Source organism: Erpetoichthys calabaricus, chromosome 1 (genome assembly GCF_900747795.2).
Source record: "Erpetoichthys calabaricus chromosome 1, fErpCal1.3, whole genome shotgun sequence".
Classification (NCBI taxonomy): Eukaryota; Metazoa; Chordata; class Cladistia; order Polypteriformes; family Polypteridae; genus Erpetoichthys; species Erpetoichthys calabaricus.
Genome location: NC_041394.2, coordinates 153,641,983 through 153,664,722, shown reverse-complemented (window position 1 = coordinate 153,664,722; position 22,740 = coordinate 153,641,983). Strand labels below are relative to the sequence as shown.

Here is a 22,740-nt window from a genome sequence, read left to right as displayed (position 1 = left end):
ACCCATTCCACCCTGCCTGCACTCTCTTTTTTCACCTCTCTTCTACAGTCTCCATTACACTGTATGGTTGATCCCACATATTTAAACTCTTCCACCGTCACCAACTCTACTCCCTCCATCCTCACCATTCCACTGACCTCCCCTCATTTACACACATGTATTCTGTCTTGTTCCTACTGACCTTCATTCCTCTCCCCTCTAGAGCATATCTCCACCTTTCCAGAATCTCCTCAACCTTCTTCCATACTCTCGTTACAGATCACAATGTCATCAGCAAACATCATAGTCCAAGCGGACTCCTGTCTAATCTCATCTGTCAACCTGTCCATCACCATTGCAAATAAGAAAGGGCTCAGAACTGATCCCTGATGTAATCCCACCTCCACATTGAATGCATCCGTCACTCTTACCGCAGACCACACCACTGTCACACATCCATTGTACATATCCTGTACAACTCTTACATACTTCTCTGCCACTCCCAACTTCCTCATACAATACCACAACTCCTCTCGAGGCACTCTGTCATATGCTTTCTCCAGGTTCACAAAGACACAATGCAACTCCTTCTGGCCTTCTCTATACTTCTTCATTGTACATCCTCAGAGCAAACATTGCATCTGTGGTGCTCTATCTTGGCATGAAACCATACTGCTGCTCACTAATCATCACCTTTCTTTTTAACCTAGCTTCCACTACTCTTTCCCATAACTTCATGCTATGGCTCACCAATTTTATCCCCCTGTAGTTAATACAGCTCTGCACATCCCCCTTATTCTTAAAAATCGGTACCAGTACACTTCTCCCCTCCTCAGGCATCCATTCACTTTCCAAGATTCCATTAAACAATCTGGTTAAAAACTCCACTGCCATCTTTCCTAAACACCTCCATGCTTCCACAGGTCATCTGGTCCAACCGCCTTTCCATTCTTCATCATCTTCATAGCTGTCCTTACTTCCTTCTTGCCGCTTCGTTGCACTTCCTGATTCACTATCTCCACATCATCCAACCTTCTCTCTCTCATTCTCTTCATTCATCAGCCTCTCAAAGTACTCTTTCCATCTTCTCAACACATCATCCTCACTTGTGAGTATGTTTCCATCTTTATCCTTTATGACCCTAACCTGCTGCACATATTTCCCAGCTCAGTTCCTCTGTCTAGCCAATTGGTACAGGTTATTTTCTCCCTCCTTAGTGTCCAGCCTCTCATACAACTCATCATACGCCTTTTCTTTAGCCTTCATCACCTCTCTCTTCACCTTGCGGCTTATCTCCTTGTACTCTTGTCTACTTTCTGCATCTCTCTGACTATCCCACTTCTTCTTTGCCATCTTCTTCCTCTGTATACTCTCCTGTACTTCACCATTCCACCACCAGGTTTACTTTTCCTCCTTCCTCTGTCCAGATGCCACACCAAGCACCCTTCTTCCTGTTACTCTTACTAGTTTTGCTGTTGTTGCCCAGCTGTCTGGTAACTCTTTATTGCCACCCAGTGCCTGTCTTACTTCCTCCCTAAACTCAGTCTTGCTACTTCCTTTTTCAACTTCCATCTTTTGATCCTTGGCTTCTGCACTAACTCCCCTCCTCTTCTTGATCTCCAATGTCATCCTACAGAACACCATCCTATGCTGCCTAACTACACTTTCTCCTACTACCACTTTGTAGTCTTTAATCTCTTTTAGATTGACTCTTCTGCAAAAGATATAATCTACCTATATGCATCTTCCTCCACTCTTGTACGTCACCCTATGTTCCTCCGTCTTCTTAAAATATGCATTCACCACAGCCATTCCCATCGTTTTTCCAAAATCCACTATCATCTCACCTTCTTCATTCCACTCCTTGACACCATACCTACCCATCACCTCTTCGTCTCCTCTTTTCCCTTCACCAACGTGTTCATAGAAATCCTCTCCAATCAACACTTTTTGTCCCTTGGGTACACTGTTCATCACTTCATCCAACTCACTCCAGAGATCTTCTTTTTCATTCATCGCACACCCAACTTGCGGGGCATATGCACTAACAGCATTCATCATCACACCTCCAATTTCCAGCTTTATAATCATTATTCTGCCTGACACTCTTTTCACTTCCAAAACACTCTTGACATACTGTTCCTTCAGAATATCCCCTACCCCCTTTCTCCTCTCATCCACACAATGATAGAACAATTTGAATCCACCTGGCCTTACTCCCCTTGCATTTAGTCTCTTGCACACACAATATATCAACCTTCTTTCTCTCTTTTACATTTGGCTAACTCTTTCTCCTTACCAGTCATACTGATAACATTCAAAGTTCCTACCCTCAGTTCCACTCTCTTTACCTTCCTCCTCTCCTCTTTCCTCTGGACACATCTCCCCCCTCTTCTTCTCCTTCTTCGGCCAACAGTACTTCAATTTTCACCAGCACCCTGCTGGCCAGCAGTACTGGTGGCAGTCGTTGTTAACCTGGGCCTCGACTGATCCAGTATGAATATTTGTATTATCGACATATTTATCTGGCAAAGGTTTACACCAGATGCCCTTCCTGAAGTAAACCTCTCCATTTATCTGGGCTTGGGACTGGCATGAAGGAACACACAGGTTTGTGCATCCCCTGTGGCTGGGTTATAGCCACCCACACTCAGTGGGGCTAAATTAGAGTTGCTAATCGACAAATCTAATGGCATGTGGGAGTAAAACTAGAATATCATGTGCTGGGTAAACTGTGCTCAGCACATGGGATTCAAACCCAAGACTTTAAAGCTGTGAGGAAGCTGTTTTGACCACTTTGCCAACATGTCCCCCACTATAACTGGATGAGTAAGCATAGCTACCTTACCACAAAACTTCTGCCTTTCTTACTGAAAAGTCACAGAACACATTTGTCATGTGGTGCTTACAAAAGCTGACAAATATCTCATATACTGAAAAGATGTCTTACTATCAATGGCAATCACCGCAGGCATTTTGAAACACACCCAAATGACAAGCAAACAGCCATGTTGTATCATTTTGCTTAATGAATTGATTCATTAATGTATTCCATTTAGACTTAATGTCCCAAAAAATTACATTTTTTAGCCAGGATGTGAGAACTGAAATTAATTTTTGAGCTATTAAACAGGTAGTGAATGTCATGTCAAATCAGGCATTCTTTTGCAAAGATATTAGTAGTGCCATCCACCTCTTACCAGCAACCTTATGACCCCCCACGCTCTCCCAATCCATCTACTGACTTCAGAGGAAAAGTCACCAGAGACATGAATGTCGCTGCTGAGGTAAGTATACCTTTTGACGCAGTTGACACTCTCTCTGCAGGCAGACACACAGCAGATGGCTATGCCCAAGAGGTCATTAAAGGCTTGGATCTTGGTTTTTATCCAGGTCACTCACAAGCCCAGACACTCGGACTCCTCGTTCAATCTCTCAAGAGCCCTGATCAGAGCCTCTATTGACTCCGCAAAGATCACAGCATTGTTAGCAAAGTCAAGATCGGTGAATCTTTCTTCACCAACAGATGCCCCACTGCCACTGGACAACATGACCCTGCCCAACACCAGTCCATGCAAACTTTGAACAGAGTAGGAGCAAGAACACACAACCAACAAACCCAAGAATCAACTGGGGAAAAGATTCTGCCTCCACTCTGCACAGCATTCACAATTCCAGCGTACAGGCTAGCCATGTTATCCAGCAACTTTGGGGGGATCCCCACAGAGCAACTCGATCAACTGAATTGAACGCTTTATGAAAACTGACAAAGGCTTAAAAGAAACTCTGCCAATATTCACGTTTGCGCTTGATGAGATCCCTCAGTGCCAGGATATGGTCGATGGTAGACTTCTTAGGTGTAAAACCAGAGATTGGTAGGTGAGCAAGTGGTTACAGACCCTATTGATCCTATGATGATTACCCTAGCAAGGACCTTACCCAGCACAGAGAGCAGTGTTATCCAAATTTCCTTTCCAGATAGGGATGGCAAGTCCCATTTTCCAGTGATTTGGGATGATGCCCATCTCCCAAATGGAAGCAAAGATTGCTTGCAATGCCAGGTGGACAGCCTTACCACCAGCCTGGAGAAGTTCACCCCAGACACCACAAATACCTTCAGCCTTCCCTACCCTCAGTTGGTTCACCACCTGTGCAATCTCAGTGGGCTCGAGTGGTTCACAGCTAATTGGAGGATCAGCCTCAAGAACCTTGGACCCCGGGAAGTCCAATGTCCTAGCCAGAGGATCAGCTTTAAACAGTTGCTCAAAGTAACTTGCTCAGCCGGTTACAACTGCAGCAACATCCGTAAGGACCATTCCATCACCCACCGTGATTGTGATTCCACTAACAAGCATCTCCTTATCTGCCCTCCCAGCCATCCTGCTCAATTCCTGGTACAGACTGGAGCTGCCATCAAGTCGTGCACTGCGACTCCTCTCGATGATATCTAGGGTGCCCTGCGAGATGAAACACCTCCTTCTGTGAACACCGACAACACAAACATAACCCTCAGTATCCTTCAGGATCTTGTCACAGAAGGTCTCCCACATCCACATTACTAACCGAGAATGGTAAACCGGATGGACGCAGGGACATCCGGCAATGGGCCGTGGACGCAAAAGATGTACTGCGCAGGCGCCCCACAAATCTCCCCCCCCACCCCCCCCCCCCCGCAAGCAACGGGAACCGGATGGAATACAACGTAAAATAAGAAATGAGGCGTCGCGCACAGAAAAAAGAAGTCAGACCACAGAAAAAAGGAGTCAGACGCCGTTGCACACGAAACGGGACACACACAAAGAGGATTCAACAAGCCCCTAGCACACAAAAAAAAAGAAGCCGCGAGCACCACACAAAGCCCATTGGACACGAAACGGGACAGACTACGGCCATAGCACACGAAACGTACACAAAAACGACGATTCAGACCCTCGACCACAGTAACATAAATAACAAATGACACACAAGGCCCCATTTCTAAATGAACCGTCCGTATTAAACGTACGTCATCTCAACACGTTCACACTATGCAGCATAGGTGGATCTCATTACAATAAGGCACTATTAACCGTTCAACCGCAGAAAAGACTCCATATTAACAGTGACTGCGATCCTCCTTATTACTTATCCATATTTATCACGCTCAAGAACAAACAAGTCATGAATTCACGATCACGGGTACAAAACGATACGGCTCGGATAACGGGACCAAACACAATTCACACTATGCAGCATAGGTGGATCTCATTACAATGAGGCACTATTAACCGTTCAACCGCAGAAAAGGCTCCATATTAACAGTGAGTGCGATCCTCCTTATTACTTATCCATATTTCTAATGCTGAACAACAAACAATTCATGAATTCACGATCACGGGTACAAAACGATACGGCTCAGGTAACGGGACCAAACACACGAACCCGCATGAAAAAAAACAATACACTTCGGCTACAACACGCTTCTGAAACTCTGGAAGAAAAAATGTCTCAGCTCCAAAAACGCAAAGCTCAACTAACACAGTTACAGAAACGAACCCAAATGGACAGACACACTGAACGTGGACGCATGCAGCGCGCGTCTCACAGTACTGCATCGAAACAGGCACGGGTTCAAAACGAAACACCTTCCGTCTCAGACATACAGAAACGGCAGCGAAGGGACAAAATAAATAAACGCAGACGTCTACACCGCGCATCTGGAATGCCGGAAAACAAGCACGCAAGGCTCCAAAAAGAGAAAGCTCAACTGACCGACATACAAAAACGGGCAAGGCTCAATACAAACAATGCACGCCGTAAACTACAACGGGCTTCTCACACAGCACAGGCAAATCGATTACACCTCCAAAACAACACGTCCCAAATAATGTACATACAACGACACGCCTCTCAAACGACACAAGCAAAACATACACGTCACGGACATCAACGACAGACACCTGCTAAACGCTTGCACCAGTTACCTGACAACGCGTTCAATAATGAGTCCACTATTCAGGAAAATTCATTGGGATTAATGAATGTCATTTGCAATCATTGTCATTCACTTAACTTCCCTGAAGAAACAACTGGCAATACAAGTAATGAATTTACACGTTGTTGTCAAAAGAGTCAAATTAGACTGCCTCCTTTACATTCATATCCTGAATATCTACAGAAGCTTCTAAATAACGATGTACCTGAAAGTGAAAACTTTATGAACTGCATTAGATCCTACAAATCGGTATCCACTATGAACATTAACAGTGGCACTGCACATGACATCCGTCTTGCAAAACTGTTAATTATTGATGAATGTACAATGGCATCCACTCACTAACTCAACACCATTCATAAACTTCTACAAACGTTGATGAATAATAATATTCCCTTTGGAGGAAAGGTACTTTTATTAGGAGGAGATTTTACACAGTGCTTAGCTATTGTTCCACATGCCGTGCGCTCAGCTATTGTTCAGTGCACCCTAAAATACGCAGACAATTGGCATTGCTTTCAAAAGATACAGTTAGTACAAAACATGCGCTGTCCAGATCCAGATCATAACAATTGGTTATTACAACTGGGAGATGGTACACTCACCAATACAGATAGACTTCACCCAGATATTATTACAATTCCTCAAGCCTTTATCTGCGACGACTTAGTTACAGAGATATTTGGAACAGCAATCTCATTAGACCAAATGCCCCTTTTAACACAACGCACTATATTATGTCCAAAAAATATTAATGTGGAAAACATAAATACCCAAGTCATTGCATTACTTCCTGGAGAGACACAACTCTTTCTAAGCTCTGACAAACTTGGCTCTGATCACGACAATAACCATCTTCATTGACCTTTCAAGTTCTGACCTGGAATTACCTTTTACACTTAAACGGCGTGTACAAAGAAATTTTCCAATAAACCTTTACACTGTGCCACACACTTTATTGTTTGCTTTCTATTTGCATCATCTACACCTTCACACTATTCTATATCTCATTCATACATCACGCTCTTTGTCATTTCCCAACACCAGGGGTTGGCGAGCGAAGCGAGCAGAATTGGCATTTCTTCACACAAACAGCATGCAAACTCATTACAAACATCCTGATCTTGTAGTTTGGTCAGGTCCAGCCTCATTCTCCGAGGAGGTGGTAGTCTACTGGATCTAACCTGGATTTTCAGAGTGGCAACAACAAGTCTGTGGTTAGAATTCACAAACTGTGCACTTCTGTAGACCCTGCAGTTCTGTGGAAGCCTCCAGTGTGTGCCCATGAGGATGTGATCAATCTCCTTCCCCGTACCACTAGTACTGGAGTACCAAGTCCAATAATGCAGCTCAGGTTGCTGGAACCAGGATCCAGCGATAGGCAGCCCCTAACCTTTTTCAAAGTCATTATTATTATCCAGCCATCCATTATCCAACCCGCTATATCCTAACTACAGGGTCACGGGAGTCATTATTATTATTATTATTATTGCATAAGAACAGGGAACATCCAATGACAATTATTGTAACTTTTCAGATATTGAGACAACAGGTTGAAGGCTCCCACAAAAAAAAGTAGTTGAAAGTTTGCACATTGTAGAAGTGATGGGGAGCTGTAACTACATCCAGTCCTCAGCATTATATCAAACATTCTGTTTGACCTGTACACCTTGGACAATAACTATACCAGGTCATGTTACTTGCAGAAATTCTCAGATAATTCTCCACTTATATTAGTGTATTGATAAGGGGAATTAAACAAACTATAGGAGTCAGGTGGATACCGTTGGTTCTTGGTGCAAACTTGACATCAGGAAATCCAAGAAATTGGTCATTGCCTTTCACCAAACAAAAGAGCCTCTATGTCCAGTCACTATTCATGAAGTGAATGTAAGGGTGGTGCACTCCTACAAGTACTTGGGAGTCCACATCAATGACAGAGTGGACTGGTATAGTAACAGAGTAACTATGTAAGAAAGGGCAGTGCAGGCTCTTTCTTCTTAAGAGACTGTTCCTTTAATGTGAGATATTGTACAACTCTGTGATGGCCAGGGTGATTTTCTATAATGTGATGAGCTAGGATGGTAACATCACTTCAAGAGAGGCCCACCAATAAACAAGCCAATTAATAGTCTTTATATGTCACACATTGATTTTTCTGTTATTTATGCCCAATTCAGGGGTATTTTGCTATTGCCATTTTGTGTATGTTTGAGCTTCTGTAAAAAGCTAAATTCATTTTGAGACAAATAAATAAACTAATAAAAAAACTAAACTGAGAAATACAACTTTTTGGTTGTTGACTCTAAGTGTGGGTGGCATGGTGGCGCAGTGGGTAGCGCTGCTGCCTCGCAGTTGGGAGACCTGGGGACTTGGGTTCGCTTTCCGGGTCCTCCCTGCGTGGAGTTTGCATGTTCTCCCAGTGTCTGCGTGGGTTTCCTCCCACAGTCCAAAGACATGCAGGTTAGGTGGATTGGCGATTCTAAATTGGCCCTAGTGTGTTGTGGGTGTGTTTGTGTGTGTCCTGCGGTGGGTTGGCACCCTGCCCGGGATTGGTTCCTGTGATGGCTGGGATTGGCTCCGGCAGACCCCCATGACCCTGTGTTCGGATTCAGCGGGTTGGAAAATGGATGGATGGATGGACTCTAAGTGTTTAAAAGGTGTGTTTCAGCACACAATTAAATAATCACCTCTTTTCTTTGCCACTACATATACTCAGTTGCTAATTTAATGCTTAGTAAAATATTGGTTTTGTATGGAAAACTGAAACAGCCCACATAAAAGGAAAATTAAGAGGTTGGACAGGCCCTAGATTAAACCACAAATGTGCCAACTACACAGGCAACTTTCATTCACAATCTCCCACCATATATTTCAAACATTTAATTCTTGCACATTGCTTACCAGCTTTGTGGGCAGACATTTTCAGCAAGTGGCTTGTTTACACATCATCCAAACCGATGCTGGGTGTGGAAATAAACAGTGGTACGCTAAACATGAAAGCTGTGCCTGTTAAAGCTGAGAAATTATACAGGGGTTGTTTTGTGTGGTTTTGATACCCAAGTTGCAGGAAGTAAGGATCCAAACTGGAAGCCAAGAACAATATGAATGTATAAGATGGTTCTCTGAGAACAACTGTAACAGTACTAAAGATGTTCATTTGGCACAGAAAATGGCAAAAGAACCATTAAATAGAAAGAAAAAGGCAGTCAAATGATAACAGGCCTACTGGCTTATGGCAGGAGGGGTAACCCTCTTTATTTTATTTTTCACAATTTAACTTGACAGCTGGCCGTGTAACAGCTGCCTCCATATGTGCATTGGACTCCAGTGTCTCAAATCGTATTCTATTAGGAATTGAATACGATTTTCCTCTTCTTTTCTTTAACCATCAAGTTGATTTTTATGGAATTTTGTATTTAATGTGTATTTTGGAAATGTAATTTTGTAAAAAAAAAGATGGCTATGAAAAAGCAGTTTTCCAATACTGAAGCTTTAATTTTTACCATGAATTAGTTAGTCTCTGCATATCTGGGATGGTGTTATTCTTTATATCTCCTAGTCTTCAGCTCCTACTTGAGAAATACTGTACATGTCCAAATATCTGCCTTCCATCATGGCCTTTTCAGAGGTTAAGTAAGCAAAGACACCAATGAAATATGGAAGGCACAGATTCAGCTTGCATCTTTCCAGTTTAAATTAGTACACATCCACATGGTAGCTGAAGATCAGCTAGAAAATACTCTGCAAAAACGTTAAGACCCATTTGGTCTAAGTAGATGTAAATCTCCATCCATAAAAACAAGTTAGTACCACTTCCACTCCCACCCTCTAAGACAATTTATAAACATGCATTGGCAATGGCCTACCAATAGAGGCTGTCATCAAGTTTCTAAAGGCAATCCGGTCCAAATGTAAGAGAGGACATAAAACAGTCTGATCACTTGGGATGACTGCTTTTAAGAAGAACTGGTGGAAAATGGCATTAAAATTGAGGCAGAGATGTGGAACCATCAAATAAAATCAACCACCACATGCTCAGTTCACCTCTGAGCTATTCAGCAATAGCCAGGTTATTTTTCCTTGGTTTTGGTGGTGTCTGCTTTTGCTTCAGTTTTGCCTTTTGGTTGTCTCTGCTGACTGGATGCAGCTCCTGTGGCAGAACTACTGTCAATTTTGGCATATTCATGCTTGACCATCTCCTCCAGCTCCTCCTGCAATAGAGCAGAGAGTGCCAATCAGTTTGCCAAAAAAAACTAAGTGACTACAATGCCCTGTAATAAGTATGTGACCATTTATTTACTACCAAGATTAAAACAACAGCTACCTTCCATCCAAGCAACTCTGCAAGTTTTCTACAGCCATCATCGCAGGTCGCCAGGTACGCTACATCCCTGGAATAAAAACACACACAAAAGAAAATCACAGTAGCAAAATTTCTGCAGAAGGGAATTAAAACAAAAAGTGTGACAGATCTTACCGGTATGCCTTCTCGGAATCAAAGTCCATGCCACTACCCAGGCCAAGCATGCTCATTAGGGGATCAGACTGTCAGAAGAAGCAAACAGATTACAATGTCTTCAAATAGACAGACAGACAGATGGGACAGAGAGATAACCTCTATCCTAAAATCATCCACCAAGCTTTCCTCACCTTGCCTGCCTTTTCCTTATTAATCAGGAGTCGAGGTGTACTGCTGGGAACTCTGGACAAAATGATAAGAAAAATCAACCAGTGTTATCTCAAATAAGAAAATAAGCTGGATGTTCCACACAACAGTGTCTTTAAAAAGACCAGTAAAAATAAGATGATACAAACAACACAAAAATGTTTACAAATACGTCCAAGTTCAAAACTCGTTCATATTGGCCAATAGCTCTGGTAAAATAGCCCGATTCTCCAATGGTAGATCAATACACTGATTTGTCTAATGTCTTCATGTACAACCTCATCTTTCATTAAACATTGGATGCAGCCAGAATAAAAGAAGTACAAACTAGGCATAAAACACTAGTAGCCATTAAAGTTACACAATTTAAGTACAATTACAGAGACTACAGCACATGTCAGGAGGCAAGGTAACACCATATAAATGAAATTAGATGGGCACATACTTGCTAATCAATGAGGCAAAGGGCTGAACTTTAAGAGATGTGCCCATGATGATCAACAGGTCACAGGCAGGGAAATCCTATACAGGAAAAAAGAATCATGTTCAAACAATGTCTAAAGATGAGCTTCCAAACGATTAACTAAAGCATGAGAGTGGGTATCACAAGTTAAAAATAAAAACAATGGCAGCGCCACAACTGAATATAGCATTGAATGGAGCCCCACATGGGGCAACAGGACAAAGACCTTTCACACTCACTGACTGCACAGATGAAAAGAAACGCGCTGGAAGGCTCTCTCCAAAGAAAACAATGTCTAGAAGGGGAGAAAAAGAGTGATGTGCTCAAACTGAAGCTTGTTTGAGATTAAAACCATTTGCAAATAGCAAATGCTTCTCACCTGGCTTCACCAAGCTATTGCATTTTTCACACTTTGGAATCTCCTCAGAGAATATTTTTTCTGGGATAAAAAATAAATAAATAAAACACATTTACAGGTTGTTCTATAACAGAATTGGACATTTTATGGGGCGCCAAACACAACATAACTCCTGACCTTTCATCCAGGGAAGTTGGTACTGTTGCCTGCAGGAGGCAGAGATGCAATGTGAAGTGTAGAAGGTGCCATGAGCTTCAATCAGGTCTTCAACAGATAACCCTGCAACACGCTCCAAAGTATCAATATTCTGTCAGAAGAAACAAAATGCACCGGTATGAGTAGCCGCTTCGCTCTCACTTCAAATAACATCACTCAACAAAGCTCAAAAACTATTCACACAATGAAAACCAAACGGATTTCCAGACAATATGGAAAAAACGGATTTGGCTCTCAGAAATGTCTACAAGTGCATATAGTGCTGCTGCAAGCAGCATCAAGGAAGTGGTCTCTAACCACAGAAAGGAGCAATATAACTATAACATTAAGACCCCACCCACTAGAGTTATCACTCATTTTCTGATGCTTTTATTCCATTAATGTGATTAAATGCACAGTGGAAAAGAAGCATTTGTATTAATAAAGAAGGTTGAGGAGTGTGTGTAGTGGTATAGAAGCATACACAGCTTTAGACCAAAGATGTTAATACTCAACAGTAGCAGCTGCACATGAAAGTGAAAACTAGCATGTCATTTCTTGTTCAGATTGCAATGTTTTTGAGATGTTTTCACACATCTCTGTCCTCAAGTAACTCTTTCTTTGCAGTATTGCTTTTCTTTTTGGTACCTGCATATCATTTATGGGAGTGTGGTGAAGCGTGTTCAGGGTCCATTAAAGATCAGTGCCAGTGCAAGAAACGGTGCAGTTCAGACTCTGTGCTCGGTGAGTGTGGGTGTACGGAAGAAAAGCAGTAAGGCTACATAGTGCTTAAGGGGAATTGGACGACTGTCTATTCATGTGCAAGAGCACAGTTAGCTCCGCCATTCCTTACTGGTGCTCTGTGGCTTGTTAGTGAGGCATCTATACTCACAGGGCTGTAAATATTCTAAACAGAAGGGAACAGAAAAGAGAAAAATCGAGGAACACAGAAAAAGAAAGGAATTGAGAATCAGGTGGTTGAGCCAGTGCTGCAGAAAGGAGGCAATTACAGCTTGGGAAGTCCCTTGTGGGGAGCGAGGGTAGTGCTCCTGGGGAGATCAACCATGCAGAGCTGAATGAGAATGGGAGAACCAAAATAAGGATGAATGCAATTGCCAGGGTCTTAGCCCTGCTGAGTAGACCTTAGGGTGAGCAGAGAAGACTAGTAAGCGAAAGAGAGCTCTGGAGTACAGCGTAAATTCCGATTCAATCTGGTTTTAGCCTAGATTTTATCTAATTAAGGATTCTGCTTATTGCTTCAATTTTAAGAAACTTCTTGCTATGCTATGGATTTTATGACATATCTTATACATAAACGTCTACGTGTGGAAGTGTGTGTGTATCTGTCTGGCCCAGAAGTGAGAGATGGAGTTGGGATAAGGGCTCCACCTCCGAGTATACACAAGCGAGGCCAGCACGTCGGCAAAGCGAAACCTCTGAAGAAAGAAGAAAGAGTCACTCACTTAGCGGTTAATAAAGAAGCGAGGCGAGCACATCAGCAAAATAGTATCCCTTTTACTTTTCCTCCCGCCATTAATACACTAGCGAGGCAAGCACATCAGCAAAAAGAAACTTCCAAAGAAAGACAGTCGCTTAGCTGCTAATGCACAAACGATGCAAGCACGTCGGCAACACCAAACCTCCTATTAGAGAAATGCCCAAAGTAGTTCCTTTCAATTACCTGACATCTCTAGATTCTAATTTTTTTCCTGACGATTTCAACAGTTTCTAAGGACCCTGTGCTTTTGACAGTACAGGCTTACACAGCTAGTATTAAATATTTTGCACCTGTATGAATAAACTTGCACTTCTGCACCAATCTTGTGTCCTTATTGCACTAGTCTATCACGGTCATGACTATTGATACCCTGGAAGAACAGGAAGATGCCAGAACTGAAGACACCCAGGGTACTACAGGTAGACGTGCATTCCTCAGATCAGCATCCACTAGACAAAAAAACTCATCAAATTATGAGAAAAAACTGTTCATTTGTACTGCCAGAACTTCAATGATAGTTCTTCTTATAACACAGCCAACAAGAAGATATTAGTAATTTTTGATGGCAGATTATAAAGGCTGGAGCGAGGTCTAACCTAATAGCAAAATATTCCAGAGGAGGACCGTGGAATTTGGGCAGTATGAGATAAAGGAGAGCAAACAAACATGGTACAGTTTATGTCCAGACTCCAATTTGATGGAAAGATAATGATTTGGAATCCTAAAGAAAGCAATAATATATATCATATGAGAAGTATACGTGATGGTCTAATCATCCGTGGAATCAAAAATAGCAATCACGTCAACAGCAAGTTTATTTTCTGAAACATCTTGCCAAGTGATTTAAAGGTATCGGTCTACATAGTAAAAGTTATCCTTCAAAAATCTTTGACCAATCAAAACCAAATTCTCAACTTTTATGCAAAATGAAAACTTAAAAAGTGCAAGTGATATAAATTAAGGAATTTAATATTGGCACGGAATAAAGAGTCCAAAATTATCTTACGAAGATGGAGAAGGTTGCTTTGAGAAAAACCCTCCAAAATCTCTGTCAATTACACGGTTTCATTTCTTGGCTGTCCAGATGAACCTTGCTGCTCCTTCTTTTTTGTCATACAAATTAAATGAGTCACTTGGTGGTTTATTGCTGATGCCTTAGAATTCTGGGTTTAGATCAAGATCTATTCACCGTCTCTGTGGAGTTTTCATGTTTTCCTCATGCCTGGAATGTATGCATGGGTACCATAATTTCTTCCAAAGTCAATTGAATTTGAATTTATTTTTATAAAGCCCACTGATATACAACTACCTTTGGAATTTCTCAGTTTATAGCCTGCAAACATATAGTTATGTCTCAATGTTATTTGCCTAATCCCTGACTAAAGCACATGCCCCTAGAACTAATGATCTGAAAATGTCTGACCTTTTCTCTATTGAGTTCAGGGAAACAGAAATCTTTGGAGGCCCATCAGACAGAGCAATATGGCCTCTCTGGTACCCAATGGATGAGAAGACCCTGATTAAATAAAATACACAGATGTACAATAGTGGTCAAAAGTTTTGGCAGTGACACAGATATTGTATTTTGCAAACTGTGCTGCTTCGGCATTTTCAGATTATTTTTTTACATGGTTCTATGGTATACTGAAGAACAATTATAAAAATTACAGAAAAATGCTTTTATTGGCAAATACATCAAATTTATGTAAAGAGTCAAAACTTTCAATGTTATGATTTCCGAGCCACTTCGTTATCACTTTTGCCTTGTGACATGGTGCGCAATCACCAAATTGTGCCTGGATTGTTGGGAGAAGTTGCTCTTGGAGGACGTTTTGATACCATTCTTAATTTATGGCAGTGTTCTTGGGCAGAATTGTGAGTGGGCCCAATCCCTTGGATGAGAAGCAACCCCACATATGTCTCAGCATGCTTCACGACAAAGAACTCATGGTAGCGTTCACCTTTTCCTTCTCCAGACAATCAATTTTTGAGATCTCCCTAATAGTCAGAAGAAGGATTCATCTGAAAATATAACTTTGCACCAGTCTTCTGTTGTCCAATCCCTGTACATCTTGCAGAATTTCAGTCTGTATTTGATGTTTTTCTTGGAAAGAAGTGGCTTCTTTGTTGCCCTTCTTGACGCAAGGCCGTTGTCCAAAATTCTTCCCCTCACTGTGAGTGCAGAAGCACTCAAACCCACCTGCTGCCAATACTGAGCAAGCGCTGCACTGGTGGCAACATGATTCTGTAGCTTACTCCTCCGGAGGAGATGGTCCTGGTACTTGCTGGACACTTTTAGCTATCATTTTGTGCAAGAGCCAAAATAAGTGAAAATGTTTTTTGTGATAATGTCAACTTTTCATGCTAATATAGCTCTTAGCAATGAATTAATATGCATCTCATCACTCTGCACAATAATATAAAAACAATCTGAATTGCCACCACAAAAACTGAAGGTGCAAATTTTGCAAAACACAACATTTGTGTCACTGCCAAAACCTTTGGCCACTACTATATACATTAAAACACAGGGCTGGAAAAACAACTCAGTGTCCTTCACCTTCTTCACACATCCTAAAGTTGTGCACATCTGGGTAACTCTCAAGTCTAAATTGATTGTGAATATGACGGCCTACGAATGTGCTGTACAAGGAACTCTTGTTCTCTTCGGGATTAGGTCCTGTCTTTCACTCCATATTGGCAGAACAGACACTGGTTGTCCCCATTTCTCCAATTGTTTAAGTGGGATGCAAAGATGGATGGACAGAAATTTACAGCTTCCTATACATTTACTGATTATACAGCATATGTGTATATTTTTACCTCAGCAATGGGAATCCTGTCTTGCACAGGGTAAGAAGACTTTAACCTTTCCACTATTTAATAATATAGTGAAAAGTCAAGCAAAATGACATCTTTTATTGGCTAACTAAAAAGATTACAATATGCAAGCATATTGTAATCTTTTTAGTTAGCCAATAAAAGGTGTCATTTTGCTTGACTTTTCACTACATTCATAATGGCTAACACGGTACAACACCCTAGTACTATTTAATGATCAAAGATAAAATTAACATTCAAATTCGCTTTTCTGTGTGTTTTGTTGTGTTATTGTTAGCTACGTATATTCTGGATTTTGTTTCTGAATGGCTAGAATTGAAAAACATCTTTCCTCTGACTTGGAAGCAGTGCATGAATATGATTGTTAAAGGGGAAAAAAATTAGTCAAAACAATGAGCAATTTTATAAATATTTATTTCCTAACACTTTTTAGACATTAAATAATTAATTGGCTTGAAAATATAAAATACAATTTTTTCCGTTTAATTAATAAAGTGTACATGAGCAAGGCGCAGTGTCAAAAGAATCACTTTGACTTTAAAATACTCTATATGTATATGTCAACCATGTTTGCATTAGACTTTCTCTAAGAAGTTAGAAGTCACACCCAAGGACAATGGGTTGGGCTAATGGCCATTAGACTGGCTCTGTGTGATCCAGTGTATACTGCAATGGACTGGTACACAACCAGTGCCAGATTCTTTCCTCAAATATTCTTTGACCATAATTGCATTAGTCACATTGGAGAATGAATGGATGGATGGATGGATGGATGGATGAAATAAAAAAAATTACTTCCCCAACTTAAACGACTTGTAATTACCAGAGCATTTATTTCTTTTTTAATGCACAAGTAAACAATAACATTTCAAGCATCCTATTCTAACTGATACTAAGAACAAAAATTTGTACAAAATACAACGCGGTTTGCACCAGTTGTCCATATGCCATTGTAAAAGACTAAATGTCTAATAATATTGACAGCTTCACTTCTTAAATCATTGTCTACATATGGTGACTTTAAAATGTCATGGATTCTATACTCACAAACTAGTTAAAACCCCAACACATTGTAGCAAGTCATTATGTTTATATCCTAACAATTACTCTATACATCTGTTCTGATCAAAGCTAAATCTCTGAAGGAAAACATATCCATCCATCCATCCATTTTCCAACCCGCTGAATCCGAACACAGGGTCACGGGGGTCTGCTGGAGCCAATCCCAGCCAACACAGGGCACAAGGCAGGAACCAATCCCAGGCAGGGTGCCAACCCACCGCAGGACACACACAAACACACCCACACACCAAGCACACACTAGGGCCAATTTAGAATCGCCAATCCACCTAACCTGCATGTCTTTGGACTGTGGGAGGAAACCGGAGTGCCCGGAGGAAACCCATGCAGACACGGGGAGAACATGCAAACTCCACGCAGGGAGGACCCGGGAAGCGAACCCAGGTCCCCAGGTCTCCCAACTGCGAGGCAGCAGCGCTACACACTGCGCCACCGTGCCGCCCCAGGAAAACATATTTTTACATTAAAGCAAAATAATATTACAGAAATCACTCAAGAGTAATAGGTTTCTTCAGATGACCATATTAGTTTTAGAAACTAAAAGTCCATTTGTGATCCCAACTGTTTTCAAGAGTAATAGGTTTCTTCAGATGACCATATTAGTTTTAGAAACTAAAAGTCCATTTGTGATCCCAACTGTTTTCATAACATCATTAAGTAACAAAAATAAGGTAACATTTATAATACAAAAAAGAACATTAACTTTTATTTTAATCTCTTAATAACAGTGACTCATACTGTTGAGTAATGTATTATTTTATGCATTGTACAGTTTTAAGTTTAGCTTAGAGTGGTACAGTTGTACCATTTTGATAGTTTCATTTTTAGAGTTCTCCAAGAGTTTCAACTTCTGTCCATCTGCAAGGTCAGTCTGCAATTTTTAACCTGACTTATTTACCAGACAAGAATGTTTTTTATTTATATTGAAGGTCAGAGTATATGTTTTTATCATTTATACAGCCTTGCACAAATCTTTTTTTGTTTTGCAAACGCTTTGTGAGAAATTGTATTTGAAGCACACATTTACATTTGGTAACCTGTGTTTATCAATAAACAATGCATGAACAAACTACTGAATTCATGATAATACCATAAAAGTGAGATTCTTGTTCTGGTTGCTTTTCATGTATATATAATCATGAAGATTGGCTAAAATTTGCTTAAAGCAGCACATAAATGTCATTATATTTACAGAGGCATGTGACTTAATCTAGCATAGCACTCTGTTTTGCACAGAGTCTCACCTTTTTGCAGATAAGCTTTAAATAACTGAGGTTAACTTACAACCTTAACATAGAATATTTGTTTCTTCCACTTGAAATAAAGAAGTGGTGTGCATATTGCAAGTTCTCTGTCTCAGCATACAAGCTTTGAAGTGTGTTTCTGGTAAATATGACATGCATCTCTGATGTGCATGTTACACTAATTGATGTCTCTAAAAGTGGCCCCATTAAAGTGAGTCTTGGTTCATTGGTTCCTACCTAACGCTTGATGCTGCCAGCATAGTCTCCAGTCCCTAGCAATTCTGTTATTGGACTAAGCAGGTTCTAATTTTTGTTTTATTGAGGTGCTAGAATTTGCACCCTGGACCAACTGCTGGCTGATGCAACACATGAACGTTTCCTTTGAGGTCCCATATCTATTAACAAATCCCTTTTTTAAAAAAGCTTAATTCTAATCTAATGTATGTGGAAGGCAAAAAGGCCACATATTAAAAGGATGACCTACAAAATGTAGAAAGTGGCTTGGCACTAACTGACCTCTAACTTGACTACTGAGCTGTGAATAACTCTGAAAGAATGGAAAAAGTACAAGGGGCTAAAAATGCACCTGTTTGGTTCTTTCTAAAAGAAAATATTGAAAAACTCCTATTTGTATGCCCTACACTGTGCTGAAGGCATCAGTAATTATCGACAGTTTATTAGCAATCAAATCTGTGCTTCATTCACTCAACATATGGAACCAAATTAGGGAACAATTTAAGGCAGAGAAGCTGTTGCCTGCTGCTCTGCTAAAGGGTAATTTTGTGTTCCAGTCACACCTCAATTATACAGTATTTAACTCATCTAATTCAATAGGTATTTCAACCTTCAGAAATACGACAACTTGTTTGCACCTTTCGATCAGCTTTATTATAAAATATGAAATTCACTTAACGTAAGTATTTTTCGGTTTACAAATTAGCAACTTGGTAAAAAGACTTGCCCAACTTTCCTAACCCTCCAACAATGTTTACACTCTAAAATATTTTAATCAGTAATGAGAATAACATCGGTAGGAATGTATTCGCAAAACCTATCAGTGAATGTCAAGGTACACACGCAGTCTTAAGCTGATGTCACATTATGTGCCTTTGATTCGTGGCGTATGTCATACTTGTTGTTTGCAAGTTGCTGATCTCGTCAGTGAACCATTTCAATTTAAATGACTCATTATTATCGGCTATGTCACATTTACCAACTGAGTGCCATCCATCCAGCACAGTCATGTTCACCCCCTTTCTCTGACAGCCAATAACATGCTGTTGGTGCTGTAAAGGGTTAACATGTAATAGCGAGTTCAGCCGCAGTCTCAATGGCATTTTCTTCTTTTTCCATTTAGTCATGCTACATTAAAAACAAAACATCAGACAGAAGCACTTTTCTTCTGCCTATAAAATACAAAAAATCACATTTCTGGATAAAATTCATTACATGAATTGTACTTCCAAAAAAGTATTCATTGGTTGTCAGCTATCATGCACACAGAGCCCAACCCTACAACTGAAAACAAAAATCAAAGTTCAATTTTATTGTAACGGGTTACAGAGAAGTTGGAGTGAGTCACTGGGCATGTCACATTACCAGTTTACGTAAATGAAGATTATGTAAATGAATGCTACAACTGAAAATTGCTGGAAAAGTCACAAAATGTGACAGTCTTCAAGCAACATTGAGAAAGACACCTACAAATAAATGGAATTCGATTATTTATAACATTCACACTTCAGTAACCTGTGCAAAACAAGCAGTAACCCATATTATAATTGCTCATCAGATACAGTAATCCCTCCTCCATCACGGGGGTTGCGTTCCAGAGCCACCCGCGAAATAAGAAAATCCGCGAAGTAGAAACCATATGTTTATATGGTTATTTTTATATTGTCATGCTTGGGTCACAGATTTGCGCAGAAACACAGGAGGTTGTAGAGAGACAGGAACGTTATTCAAACACTGCAAACAAACATTTGTCTCTTTTTCAAAAGTTTAAACTGTGCTCCATGACCAGACAGAGATGACAGTTCTGTCTCACAATTAAAAGAATGCAAACATATATCTTCCTCTTCAAAGGAGCAAACAGATCAATAGGGCTGTTTGGCTTGTAAGTATGCGAAGCACCGCGGCACAAAGCTGTTGAAGGCGGCAGCTCACACCCCCTCCGTCAGGAGCAGAGAGAGAGAGTTAGAGAGAGATAGAGAGAGACAGATAAAAAAATTAATACGTGCCCTTTGAGCTTTTAAGTATGCTAAGCACCGTGCAGCATACTTAAAAGCTGCACACAGAAGGTAGCAACGTGAAGATAATCTTTCAGCATTTTTAGACGAGCGTCCGTATCGTCTAGGTGTGCGAACAGCCCCCCTGCTCAATCCCCCTACGTCAGGATCACAGATAGTCAGCGCAAGAGAGAGAGAAAGAAAAGTAAGCTGGGTAGCTTCTCAGCCATCTGCCAATAGCGTCCCTTGTATGAAATCAACTGGGCAAATCAACTGAGGAAGCATGTACCAGAAATTAAAAGACCCATTGTCCTCAGAAACCCACGAAGCAGCGAAAAATCCGCAATATATATTTAAATATGCTTACATATAAAATCCGCGATGGAGTGAAGCCGCGAAAGGCGAAGCGCGATATAGCGAGGGATCACTGTACACCTCTCCTAAAAGAAATGATCTAAAATATATTAGGGATTGGGTCTTTAAAAATGATGAAATTTTATTTATCAGATATCATCCAAATTACTATCATCCCAAATCATCTTTCAGTTTGTTTGGAGTTATACTGGAAGGAATCTTGTATTAAACTTACCATGATTTCCCACACTATATTATTATCAGGTCGACTAATATTACACAGTGGGAAAAATCCTATTGAACCCACCATAACTGTATTGAAATATGATACCTTATATTACATCAAATTAGAAAAAAATGATTTGCATAGAACTTTCAGAACTTCTTTAAAATTTAGCAAAAAAACATTCATGCTATTCTAAAATAAGTCTGCTGGACTCCCGACGATATTTTTTGCTTAACTCCTGTTTATTCAATATGAGGAATTATAACATAATGGACATTTAGGTAGTTTAAGATTAATAAATCTTAACTCTCTCTTTTCGTTACTGTATTGTTTGTATTTTTGATTGGACTAACTTTTTACCTTTTGTTTACTGCAAACCATGTTTGACTGTTGTATTATAACTCTTCTATTGCAATATAAATATATTAAATTTAATTTAATCATTAGAAAATATATGGGACATTATTAGTTTACTTAAAAATTAAAAAATAAGATTAACCTACAGCTTATGTTATATATAGTAGGGTATATACAGTACTTGCGATCAGAAAAATATGCACCACTTCCTGAAGAGGAACATATTAAGCACATTAATCTTACCAAAAAACCTGTTGAAGCTTATGCAACAAAAATAACCACCTACTAGCTCTGAATGTTAAGAAAAAGTCAAATACGACTTTTATCTATTATTTGATTTTTTATCTATTACCTTTTACGTGTCCGCATCTTCAAGTGTTCTCATTATAAGCAAAATAAGTTTAAAATATGTGATACATACACACCAGTCTTGTCATTACAAGAAATATGTCATGAAGTAATTCTACAGCTAGTCGATTTCTGTGGTCATCATTCACTATCCAGTGAAAACAATTTCCTATAGGATGAGGCATTGCCAACTATGTTTTATGCACAAGATAACCTGTTGCAATTGGACGTTTTGTTTTTTCAATGTTGATTGAAATGCTTTATAAAACAAACCATTAAAGAGAAAGAAACATGCCTTCCTATTAATAACTGAACAGTATTCTTATTAAAAATAAGTTCTGTTCTAAATTTCAAGCATAAAAATAAACTACTTAATATTGCTTTATTATATTTGGTTGATGCCTTTACCTAAAGAGACTAATAGGAAAAACTCTTCTTGATATTATTTTTGAAAGAGTAAGTGAATAGGATTTGTGATCCTTGTTGGGCTGAACAGGGTGTTTTACTGTCTTAATTCCCTAATATTAAATATGCTCTATACATATTTTTTATAGTTGGGAGTACCGGCAGGTTAAATTCCTCAATTTTGCAGTGATTCAAAGGTGTGAAAATGAACTGTCACCCTTCAGGGTTTAACATTGCCTTTTCAACTACACCCAAATGCTTGCCTTGCACATCAGTAACTTGTTTACTTTTTCTGCTTTTTTTTATTATTACAGTCTATGGCAATAAAATAATAGTCCAATAAAATGTTTAACACAACTGATAATAGATTCTACTGTGAAAGGTTGTTACCCTGTTCAGATCTGATTCTCACCTTGTGTCCAGTGCTGCTGGGATGTGCGTATTAACAAAGAATTGGAAGATTTAAATAAATGCTATGAGTTGTACTGTGAATGAGGAAGTGTGATGCAAGTGAGTTAATA

General features: G+C 40.0%; 2 protein-coding genes across 9 annotated transcripts in view; both read right to left on the bottom strand.

Annotated features, from left to right (window-relative positions):
* rinl (Ras and Rab interactor-like) overlaps positions 1 to 22,740 on the bottom strand; it is a 158,644-nt gene that overhangs the window by 58,041 nt on the left and 77,863 nt on the right. The gene's annotated exons all lie outside the window — the stretch shown is intronic.
* The window catches only part of sirt2 (sirtuin 2 (silent mating type information regulation 2, homolog) 2 (S. cerevisiae)), a 135,148-nt gene continuing 121,587 nt past the window's right edge, over positions 9,180 to 22,740 (bottom strand). For 2 of the 6 annotated variants that reach the window (XM_051920532.1, XM_028807727.2), the window contains exons 9-16: positions 11,621 to 11,750; positions 11,465 to 11,524; positions 11,325 to 11,380; positions 11,068 to 11,144; positions 10,607 to 10,658; positions 10,434 to 10,501; positions 10,281 to 10,347; positions 9,180 to 10,167 (exon numbers count right to left, since the gene is read on the bottom strand). In XM_051920532.1, coding sequence (XP_051776492.1) covers positions 10,027 to 10,167; positions 10,281 to 10,347; positions 10,434 to 10,501; positions 10,607 to 10,658; positions 11,068 to 11,144; positions 11,325 to 11,380; positions 11,465 to 11,524; positions 11,621 to 11,750 — 651 coding nt within the window. In that variant the 3' untranslated portion in view covers positions 9,180 to 10,026. The remainder of the gene's footprint in view (positions 10,168 to 10,280; positions 10,348 to 10,433; positions 10,502 to 10,606; positions 10,659 to 11,067; positions 11,145 to 11,324; positions 11,381 to 11,464; positions 11,525 to 11,620; positions 11,751 to 22,740) is intronic. The other 4 variants (XM_051920552.1, XM_051920557.1, XM_051920548.1 and 1 more) reach the window with 4 other exon arrangements.